Source organism: Carettochelys insculpta, chromosome 5 (genome assembly GCF_033958435.1).
Source record: "Carettochelys insculpta isolate YL-2023 chromosome 5, ASM3395843v1, whole genome shotgun sequence".
In the NCBI taxonomy this organism is placed as follows: Eukaryota; Metazoa; Chordata; order Testudines; family Carettochelyidae; genus Carettochelys; species Carettochelys insculpta.
In genome coordinates, this window is record NC_134141.1 from 55,349,394 (window position 1) to 55,361,496 (window position 12,103).

A 12,103-nucleotide genomic window follows, 5' to 3' on the forward strand; every position below is an offset into this window, starting at 1 on the left:
GCAGTGTTACTAGTGATTTTGGATATAATTGATATGTGATAGGTAACTGAAAAGAGAGAGTCTTTTTTCTCCTTTACTTGAATGAATATATGGCATTGTGTGTGTATGTGCACACACAAGCACTGACACTGCACTTAGGCCTTGTGCAAGACCACTAAATCTCAAAGCATGAGCCTGTAGAGCAGGTTTCATTAACAGACTCAATTTTGCTGCATAGCCTAGACACTAGAGTAGGAGAACAGCCCTACAGCATTAACAGAGCTATCCCATCCATAGGATGGTTCACGGTGGCTGTCCCAGGCGCTGTGCTCTGGGGGGCTCCGCACTGTCCTCTTTATGGGACAGTCTTTATGGCTGTCCTTTAGATGGGACAGTCCCCCTGTTAGCTGTGGAGCCCAGGGCAACCCAGAAGATTATTAGGGGGACCTGGCAAGGACAGAAAGCAAGGGGAGCCCCCCCACACTCACCACAGCAGTAGGCACCAGAGCTACCTGGCAGCCTGCTCCACTCCTCCAGCCTCCCAGCCTGCTCTGCTGTGCTTCACCACAATAGCAGGAAGCAGAGAACCCCAGCTCCAGTGCACTCCCACGAGCTCTTCATCAGTCAGGGGAGTGGGCCAGGCTGGGCGCCCCATTTCCTGCTTCACCCCAACAGCAGGCACAGCAGCCTGTGAGGGCGGTAGAGCAAAGCAGGTGCCCAGGGTGCTCCAGCTCCCGCTGCCATGGTGAGTGTGGGGAGGGTCTGAGACCTGCTGCTGCTTTGCCCCAGGAGCTCCAGGTAATCCCCCCGCTGAAATCAGGTGAGGAGGAGGTAGAGGGAAGAGGTGAAATGGGGGTGGGGCAGGAGAAGCACGGCATGTGTCGAGCTGGGGGGACACAGGGAAGGGATGGAGTGGGGCAGGGCCTGAACCAGGAGCACTGGGGGAAGGGCATTTGCCTTAGGCCCCATGCTCCCGAGGGATATTAGTGTGGTTTACAGCGGCATGGAGGGTTTCTTTTGCTTTGGTAGTACCAGTTCCATCGATGCTCCTTATTTTAAATATAGCAAAGGGCTCTCAACTTGGTAAAATCTTTCCAAACAATATACGGTTTTGAGAGACAACCGTAAACTACTGAAAGGTCAAATAGTAAGAGCATTCGTGCACATTTACAAGTAATAAAAGCACACATAAGAGTTAAGATTAAAGTCTGTCCTTAGGTAAACCCCTGGTTGCCTAGCTTGGAAACAGCTCTTTTTTATAGACCCCCTTCACCGCTGAAGTGAAGTGGCTGGGTTAAAAGAAGACATTTTATCCAAAATTATAGGTTGTAGATGTTCCCATTGCTAGTGTCTGAATTCTTTATTAATTTATGTATTGTGATTTAACATATGTGTTTCAGGCTTGTGGTCTGTGATGTTGCTCTTGGTAACCTAGGAATAGTCCATAAAATGCTTGCCATTCTTAAATAAAAACATATGATGGCACCATAGACACCAAAGTGACTGTCTACCATCTTAACATTTTCTCTTATATTTTGGCCAGATTTGACTGTAAAATACCATACCTGATTCGGCAGATATAAAGGTATCAGAAAAAGAAAACCAAAAAAACATAACTATTCGCTGAAAACGGTAGAGAGCCTAGACTTTGGGACTGGTTGGTCTATATTTACAAGTAGTAGATGCATGCCAACTGACCTCTATACACTTGTACATTTGTCCACAAAATCAAATAGCTAAATTCAACTCAACATACCAATTTCAACTGGAAGATGTGTGATCTGGTTATTTGATACCTCCAATACTTTCAGCTCTTGAAACAGGGCAATGAAGGCAGGAATGGTTTGTATCTGTGTTTTGTGTATATGCCATTCTTTCAGATGTGTCTGTTCTTTCAGTGAATCTGGCAATTCCTGTAATGAAATGAGATTACATAAATCAAGAGCATTTGGCTAGTGTTTTATTTTTCCATATTTCTGAATGAAAGTCAGGCTAATACCTATCATCTTTATCTCCCAGTGGTTGTCTTAGGGTATGATGATGCTTTGCTAGCATCTCTTCCAGGAGTTTGCCTTCTAGAAGGAGCATTGCCACTGCTCACTGCTACTTACATTGGTTTACAACAATCAGTCTGGACCGTGGGTCCTCTCCAGCTTGGCAGTTTTGTCTGTTCACTTAAGAACATAAGAATGTCCATACTGGGTCAGACCAAAGGTCCATCTAGCACAGTATCTCATCATCTGACAGTGGCCCAGAGGAACGAGTAATAATGAAGTGATCCTGGTCACTGATCACCCATTCCCAGCTTCTGACAAACAGAGGTTAGGGACACCATTCCTACCCATCCTGCCTAACAGCCATTGGTGGACCTATCCTCCATGAATTTATCTAGCTCTTTTTTGAACCCTTTTAATGTTCTGGTCTTCACAACATCCTCTGGCAAGGAATTCCACAGGTTGACTGCATTGTGTGAAAAGCCTATTTGGTCAATAAATCTGCAGTGTGCACTGCACATCATTTCTAATTTATTGCAACAGTATAATAAACAATGTCTGAAATTTATTAAAAGCAAAGGCATTGAGAAAGCTTCAGAGGAGTGCAAACTGGTCATCATGCAAAGACATTAGCTCAGATTTTAAATTTTAATGTACACACACAACTACCAGTGACTTCAATTAGATTTCAGTTAGACTTCAATTATACTGATAGCTAAATTAGGCTCAATTGTTGGAATTCAACCAGACCTTCTTATGGAAGACATAAATGATATTATAGGCAACAAGGCAAGGAATGTGACTTGACAAACCAACAACTTCCTTACACATAACGAGGCCATGATTCACCCAGGACACAGTGGTGATCGAAGTCACTATGGTCTTGTCAACGTTAGCTTCCTCCTTCAATGAGGGCATGAAAACGAACCCAATCGGAGAACAGCAATGAAGTGCTGTGCTGCATATGCAGCACCTCATTAGCTTAATTCCTACCACACATACTTCGAAGCTGTTAACTTTTAAGTGGCAGCAAGCGGTGTAGCCATGGGCACTTTGAAGTACCTGCGCAACTTTGAAGGAAACTTCAAAATGCCTGCAGCTACACTGCTTGCCACCACTTTGAAGTTAGAAACTTCAGAGTTTGCCTGGCTGGAGTAAAGCTAATGAGGTGCTGCATATGCAGCACAGCACCTCATTGCTATTGTCCGATCAGACTTATTTACATGCCCGGGCTAGTGTAGACAAGCCCTATGAGAAGTGAGTGAGGGTGATGACTGGGGAAGCTGAGAGAGGGAATACTTATTTCTGCAAATGTTGATGGTTCTTTATTCGGAATGTTTCCTAAATACAGGTGTAGGTATTCTCATACCCAGTGTACTACTATTCAATTTCTTTTGGAGAATGGGCAAAAGCAGAGGACTTATTCACAAAGCAACTCCTGAGACTTTATTCATGAAAGAAGGAGAAAAAAATGGACATGTTTCAGCAAGGTCTACGTAAACCACTTAATATATAACACATTTGCTTTAAATAATAACATCTTCACAGAGCACATTACATCACTCTTATATAGACAAGCCATTATTTATGCAGTTAGACATCTAATGTAGACACATGCATTTAACAACTTTGGCCTCACTACAGTGTAAAATTAATCATTCACATCTCTGCTAAAATTTGCATTCCTATATGCCTCAGAATTTAAGCATAGCATTACTTTTCCCTATAAAAATATTTAATGTTCTCATGCTGGTTGAGCTGTGGGGTTTCTTCAGTCAAATAAGTTTAGTCACAGAGGTCACAAAATAACCAAAGCAGGAGGTGCTTAATTATCAGCATCTGAGTAATCTCATGTTCATTTAGTAAAACATATACTTAAGTCTTCTTGGCTTCATCATTTGCTAAAGTGTTCTGATGAATCAGGTCCAGAATAGTCTGGTCCTCTGAGATATTTGTTTTCGTTCAATGCTTCCAAATTTGCCTCCTGATGAGAAGGAATATGGATACATCTGCACTGCAATTAACAACCAGTTGGCCTAGCCCAGACACAGATTTAAGCTTCTAGATATCAGGCGAAGGGACTATGCAATTGCATTCTACAAGCCACTGTCCCAGGATCCCACTGAGGACTACAGCATCTGCTCAAGACCCTCCCGACAAAAACACAGGAAAAAAAACTACACAGACACACCCCTGGAACTTCAACTAGGTTTATTCTACCTACTACCCAAGATCCATAAACCTGGCAATCCTGAACACCCCATTATCTCAGGTATTGGCACTCTCACTACAAGATTGTCTGTATATGTGGACTCTCTACTCAGACCCTATGCTGCCAGTACTCCCAGCTTTCTCCAAGATACCACTGACTTTCTTAGGAATCTACAGTTCATTGGTGATCTTTCTGAAAACATCATCCTGGCCGCCATGGATGTAGAGGCCCTTTACACCAATATCCCACATGAAGATGGGCTTCAAGCTCTTAGGAACATTATCCCTGATGAGACCAAGGCACAAATGGTGGTGGAGCTTTGTGACTTTGTCCTCACCCACAACTATTTCAGATTTGAGGACAATTTATACTTTCCAATCAGTGGCACTACCATGGGCACCTGCATGGCCCCACAGTATGTCAACATTTTTATGGCTGACCTGGAACAATGCTTCCTCAGTTCTCATATCCCAGTGCCCCTCTTCTACTTGCGCTACATTGATGACATCTTTATTATCTGGATCCATTGGAAGGAGGCTCTTGAAAAGTTCCACTGTGATTTCAACAGTTTCCACCCCACCATTAACCTCAGCCTGGACCAGTCCACACAAAAGATCCACTTCCTGGACACTACTATGCAAATAAGTGATGTTCACATAAATACCACCCTATACCAGAAACCCACAGACTGCTATGCTTACCTACACTCCTCCAGCTTCCATCCAGGGCACACTACATGATCCATTGTATACAGCCAGGCACTAAGGTACAACCACATTTGCTCCAATCCTTCACACAGAGAGAAACATCTACAAGACCAAGCTCTCCTCATACTACAATACCCACCTAAGGAAGTGAAGAAACAGACTGACAGAACCGGACATGTATAAAGAAGCCACCTGCTACAATACAGGTCCAACAAGGAAAATAAGAGAACAACACTGCCCATCACATACAGTTGCCAGCTAAAGCCTCTCCAGCACATCATCAATGATCTACAACCCATCCTAGGCAACAATCCTTCACTCTCATAGACCTTGGGAGGCAGGCCTGTCCTCGTCTACAGACAGCCTGCCAACCTTAAAAAAATTCTCACCAGCAGCTATAGACCACAACACAGTAACTCTAAACCTGGAACTGATCCCTGCAACAAACCTCGCTGCCAACTCTGCTCACATATCTACACCAGTGATATCAACACAGGACCAAATATTAACCACACCATCAGGGCTCTTTCACCTGCACATATATTAATATAATATATGCCAGCAATGCTCCACTGCAATTTACTTTGGCCAAACTGTACAGTCTCTACGTAAAAGAATAAACGGACATAAATTATACATCACCATGATAACATACAAAAATCTGTAGGAGAACACTTCAATCTCCCTGGACACTCAGTAGAAGATTGAAAAGCAGCAGTCCTATAACAACAAAAAATCAAAAATAAAATGCAAAGAGAAATTTCAGAGCTGCAGTTCTTTTGCAAATTTGACTCCATCCACCAAGGATTGAACAGAGGTGGGGAGTGGTTAGCCCGTTACAAAAGTAGTCTCTTCTCTCTTGATGTTCACAACTCCACATTAACTGCTGATAATGGGCCACATCCACCCTGACTGAATAGACCTCGTCAACTCTGGCCCTCCACTTGACTGAGACTCCTTCTTAAAATCCTCCTCTGAACCCTGGCCCCACCTCCAATTCATGCATCTGACGAAGTGGCTCTTTGCACACAAAACCTTATGCTCCAAAATATCTGTTAGCCTATAAGGTGCTGCAGGACTTCTTGTTGTTTTGTAATTGTAGTGTAGACTTTTGCACCTAGGATGAAGCTTGGTCTCTAGGACCCTGTGAGAGGAAAGGTCAGAGGTCTGGCACCAGCCCAAGCCCCAACATCTACACTGAGGTGAGAGAATACCACAACTTGAAGAGCCAGAGTCAGCTGGCACAAGCCAGATGTTGGTCTCTAATTGCAATGCAGAGATACTCACTGGGACCAAAGAGTGCAAACTCTTTTAAACTTAGGAATCAAGGCTGATTGACTGAAGCTGAAAGACTTGGACTCCTAAGTCAACTGAGTACTTTTGAAAATGTTGCTCCAAATCTTTCTTTTGGCTTCAGGAAGCATGGAAATTTTGAATCTTTAAATGGGTCTGTAATTAGAAACATTTTTTGCCTTACCAATTTCTACACTTATTTAAAGTACTTAAGAAAGAATTTGCTATTGTGGTCATTTTCAACACTCCATTCAGTTTAGCCCATGTGTTTCAGGCATATGGAGAGTGCAGGTTTTTTAAGCCTTTGAATTCACACAAAATTGTTTTAATTAGTTTTAAATTCGGACCAACTTTTCATGGTTTGAATTATGCAACAAATGCCTTAAATGTGGGTCAAATAGAAATCAGTTGATAAAGTTGAAAACAGGTAATTTTAGACTCTATTTTGTAAAGTAGCATATCATCTAACAATCTTACTGCTAGGTTTTCTATCATTCTGCAGTGATAACAGCTGGAATAAATAATATAGCTGAGATGCCATTACCATCTCTGCTGCAGTAACTCTGCCTTATAAAATAAGTTTTAATAATAATAAATTTAATAGCTTCTACCTTCACCTCCTTTAAATCTTTATATGTGGGTTTGGTTTTGTTTCAGAACTGAACATCACAAGGCAACTTTAAATGTGAATCCACACAATAATCTTTTGATCCGCTCTTTAAAAAGAGTCTATCCAAACAGCCCCTGGCGCTCTTTTGAAAGAACAGGCTAGAAAACACCACGAATATGGTCACATGGCTGGCAAGCCCTTCCTGGAGTGCTGGACATGCTTTCCCTTAAAGGGCCCCTCCCAAACAACCCCTCCCTGCACATACTGCTGAGGCCTGCCAAACTGTTACAAGCAAAGCTAAGCCAGTGCCCAGTCCTGACCCTCAGACCTGAGGGCCATGGATTCCTTTACACACTCATGAGTGTGCTGCTCATGGTCTCCTGCAGGTCATGCCAGCAATCAACCAGGTGCTGTTCTGGAGGCTCTTGTACGTCAAGGACCTGGACACAATCATCACAGGGTTCACCGACCTCAGCTTCCCCTACTGCTTTGGTGCGATCAATGGCACCCACATCACCATTTGAGCCCCGGACTACAATGCTGGCTGATACGTGAACTGCAGTGACTACCATTTGATGGTGTTGCTGGCCCTGGTGGACCATAGGGGATGGTTCATGGACATTTGTGTCAGCTGGTTGGGCTGAGACCACAATGTGTGGGTCTTCTGCAACTCTAGCCCCTGCCCGAGGATGGAGGTGAGTACCTACATCCGCCAGCGGGAGCTCATGCTTGGGGATGTCACCATGCCCCCGTGTATGGTGGGTTACCCAGCCTACCCCGAAGCACTGGCTCATGTGGCCATATAGAGGCCACCCACCCCATCTCAGAGTGTGCCTTTGGGACCTTGAAGATGAGGTTCAGATGCCTCCTCATATGCCTTGATATTGGGGTGCAGAATATCCCCAAGGCCATGGGCTGTGCTGCACCCTCCACAATCTTGACAAGGCCAAGGAGGAGACCCTCTTTGTGGGGTGGGCATTTGAGGCCAGCCCCAGTTTTGAGCAGCCTGCTGCAGCCCCTGACCATCAGGCCCACCATGATAGGCTCCACTTCTGGAAGGCCTGCCAGGATGCTTTTGCCTATTGGCCCCAGTGACCCTTCCACCAGCACCCCTTACAGGCTCCTCTGGCCTGCAGCCCTACCCTTTTCCCCCACTACCACTCCTGCACAACCACTCCTCACCCCATCCCACCCAACAATGATGAGGGACACAGTATTGTTGAAAAAATAAACATTTTCAAACAAACTCGTATTTTAGCAACCAGAAAAATGAACACAGCTACATTGGAAGGGCCTGGGATGGGATGGGGGCACCAGAACTTGGAGGGAGGTTCTGGGACGGGGTGGAGGGGGTCAGTCCTCTGAGGGGGCTGAAGGGCCATGAGGCACGGTGTCCACGGGAGCCCCTCCCACACTAGGTGAGGGGTCATGTCAGGACTGGAATAGGGCCTGGATCATGGGAAGGTAGGGGCATGGCAGGGGGGAGATCCTTAGGGAAATCCTCAGTCAGCTTAAACTCAAAAAGGTTGTGTATAAGAAATGGAAATGTGGACAGTTGACTAAGGACGAGTATAAGCACATGGCTGGAGAATGCCAGGGAGTGATCAGGAAAGTGAAAGCACAATTGGAACTGCAGCTGACAAGGGATGTGAAGAGTAACAAGAATGGTTTCTACAGGCATGTCAACAATAAACAGGTTATCAGAAAAGGTGTGGGGCTGTTACTGGATGAGGGAGGTAACCTAGTGACAGATGATGTAGGAAAATCTGAAGTATTCAATGCTTTTTTTTTGCCTCAGTCTTCACAGACAAAGTCAACTCCCACACGACGGTCCTAAACAATGCAGTGTGGGAAAGTGGAGGGCAGCCATCTGTGGGGAAGGAACAAGTTCTGATCTATCTGGAAAAACTAGATGTACACAAATCCATGGCTCTGGACTTAATGCGCCCAAGGGTACTGAGGGATTTGGAAGATGTCATTGCTGAAACTTTGGCCATTATCTTTGAAGACTCTTGGAGATTGGGAGAGATCCCGGGTGCCTGGAAAAAGGCAAGCTTAGTGCCCATCATTAAAAAATGAAAGAAGGATAATCCAGGGAACTATAGACCTGTCAGCCTTACCTCAATCCCTGGGAAAATAACGGAGGGGATCCTCAAGGAATCCATTTTGGAGCACTTGGGAGAGGGGAAAGTGATCAAAAATAGCCAACATGGATTCACTAGGGGCAAGTCCTGCCTGACCAATCTAATTAGCTTCTGTGACAAGGTAACAGGCTCTGTGGACATGGGGGAGTCAGTGGATGTGATATGCCTTGACTTCAGCAAAGCTTTTGATTCAGTCTCCCACAATGTTCTTGCCCATTAGTTAAGGAAATATGGATTGGATCCTTGGGCTATAAGATGGATAGAAAGCTAGCTGATGGTTGGGTCCTATGGGTAGTGGTCAATGGCTCAATATCTGGATAGTGGTCGGTTTCAAGTGGAGTGCCGCAAGGCTTGGTTCTGGGGCCAGTGTTTTTCAACATCTTTATTAATGACCTGGATGAGGGACTGGATTGCATCCTCAGCAAGTTTGCGAATGACATAAAAATAGGGAAAGAGGTAGATATGTTGGAGGGTAGAAAGACAATCCTGAGTGACCTGAATAAATTGGAGTACTGGTACAAAAGAAATCTGATGCGGTTCAACAAGAAGTGTAGAGTCCTGCACCTGGGGCAGAAAAATCGCAAGTACATAGGCTGGGAACCAACTGGTTCAACAGCAGTATGACGGAAGGGGACCTACGGGTTATGGTGGATGAAAGGCTGGATATGAGTAAACAGTGTACCCTTGTAGCCAAGAAGGCTAACAGCGTATTTGAGTGCTTTGGGAGGAGCATTTCGAGCAGATTTAGAGAGGTGGTTGTTCTCCTCTGTTCGGTACTGGTGAGGCCGCATCCGGAATATTGGCTATGTCTACATGTGAAGCCAACATCGAAATAGCTTATTTCGATGTAGCAACATCGAAATAGGCTATTTCGATGAATAACGTCTACACGTCCTCCAGGGCTGGCAACGTCGATGTTCAACTTCGACGTTGCGTGGCACCACATCGAAATAGGCGCTGCGAGGGTACGTCTACACGCCAAAGTAGCACACATCGAAATAAGGGTGCCAGGCACAGCTGCACACAGGGTCACAGGGCGGACTCAACAGCAAGCCGCTCCCTTAAAGGGCCCCTCCCAGACACAGTTGCACTAAACAACACAAGATCCACAGAGCCAACAACTGGTTGCAGACCCTGTGCCTGCAGCATGGATCCCCAGCTGCCGCAGCAGCAGCCAGAAGCCCTGGGCTAAGGGCTGCTGCCCATGGTGACCACAGAGCCCCGCAGGGGCTCGAGAGAGAGCATCTCTCAACCCCCCAGCTGATGGCCGCCATGGAGGACCCGGCAATTTCGACGTTGCGGGACGCGGATCATCTACACGGTCCCTACTTCGACATTGAACGTCGAAGTAGAGCGCTATTCCGATCCCCTCATGAGGTTAGCGACTTCGACGTCTCGCCGCCTAACGTCGAAGTTAACTTCGAAATAGCGCCCGACGCGTGTAGCCGCGACGGGCGCTATTTCGAAGTTAGTGCCACTACTTCGAAGTAGCGTGCACGTGTAGACACAGCTATTGTGTCCAGTTTTGGGCCCCTTCTATGAAAAGGATATGGATGTGCTGGAGCCAGTTCAGCAAAGGACAACAAAAATGATTAACGGGCTGGAGCACAAGACCTATGAGGATAGACTGAGGGATCTGAGCTTGTTTAGTTTACAGAAGAGAAGACTTAGGGGAGATTTAACAGCAGCCTTCAACTTCCTGAAGGGAAGCTCCAAAGAAGAGGGAGAGAAACTGTTCTGAGTGGTGTCAGATGGCAGAACAAGGAGTAATGGCCTGAAGTTAGAGAGGGAGAGGTGTAGGTTAGATATCAGGAAATACCACTTTACCAGGAGGGTGGTGAAGCACTGGAATGTGTTGCCTAGAGAGGTGGTGGACTCTCCATCCCTAGAGGTTTTTAAGTCCCAGCTTGACAAGGTCCTGGCTGGGATGACTTAGTTGGGGTTGATCCTGCTTTAGGCAGGGGGCTGGACTAGATGACCTCCTGAGGTCCCTTCCAGCTCTATGATTCTATGATTTGTGGGAGGGAAATGGGTGTTGGGTGCTGCCACAGTGGGGCTCACCCTGGCCATGAGTCATCCAGTGAGGACCCATATGGTGGCAGGGGGAGGTTGAATGGGCAGCAAGGGGTGTGGGGATGGGTGTGGCAGCTGGAGGGGCAGTGGTTGGGGAATTGGGAGGCAGATGGGGGGCAGGATGCAGGGCTGGCAGCTCTTTGAGGACTCTGAATGTGGTCTGGAGCATGACCACTACCCTGCCTCAGGCCTCCTGCCTCCAGGCCAGGTCACCAAAATCCAGTGCCAGCTGCTCCCTCAGCAGGTGGATCTGTTCACCAAGAGCGGCCATGTACATGGCAGCTTCTGTGTCCTGACTGCAGTGATGGTCCCCCTGGCCTCGGGCCCACCTGGGCACTGGTGGTGGAGGTACTCTTGCCCTGTGTGCCACAGGTCCTGGGCTTCCTGGCTGCAGTCCTGCATAGGGTTGGCCTACCCCAGGGGTGTGCTGAGGCTCACCTGGCCCTTGGACGTCACAGCTGTAAGGATGGAAGGGGAGAGAGAGACAACATGGGCAGCAGCCCCCATCCCCAGGCAACGGGATGGGGATGTGCCAGCAGCAGTGGCATGTGTGCCCTGTGTGATGGGGCCTGCTGCACAAGGATTCCATCATGCCTTGGGGAAGGGACTGAATCCCGTGGGAAACAGGCTAGTGGACAAAGTGGGGGTGTACAGGCACAGGGGGTCCCTACGTGGGTGTCCAGTGAGCCCTCTACCACATGCATGAAGCTCACAGCACTGTCCATATGTGGGTGCTGACTGTCGCCCGATGGCAGCACACTCCTCAGTGGGGCACCTAGGGTCAAACCGTTGCCCAGGTGGCTGGAGTGCCTTGGGCCGGAGGCTGGAGGTGGCACAGCTGGACGAGACTGACAGCACCATGAAGACAAGGGTCCTTCCTGTGGGCTTGTCCTTGGACAGGGCCACAAACTCCAGCTGCAGCTCCATTGCCTGTCTGGAGGATCCAGGCTGGTCCTCTTCTGGGCCTGGCTCCCCCTCCAGTATAGGAGGGGGATCCTCAGCTGCCACGTCGAGGATAGCTCAGAATGGGAACCTGTCCTCGCCAGTGAGGAGGCCATGCAGCTCCCTATAGAAGGGGCAGTTGTCTGGCC

General features: G+C 47.1%; 1 protein-coding gene across 2 annotated transcripts in view; it reads right to left on the reverse strand.

The window, feature by feature from the left end:
* LRRC2 (leucine rich repeat containing 2) overlaps positions 1-12,103 on the reverse strand; it is a 140,159-nt gene that overhangs the window by 90,239 nt on the left and 37,817 nt on the right. For both annotated transcript variants that reach the window (XM_074995096.1, XM_074995095.1), the window contains exon 4: positions 1,736-1,892. In XM_074995096.1, the coding sequence (XP_074851197.1) occupies positions 1,736-1,892 (157 nt within the window). The remainder of the gene's footprint in view (positions 1-1,735; positions 1,893-12,103) is intronic.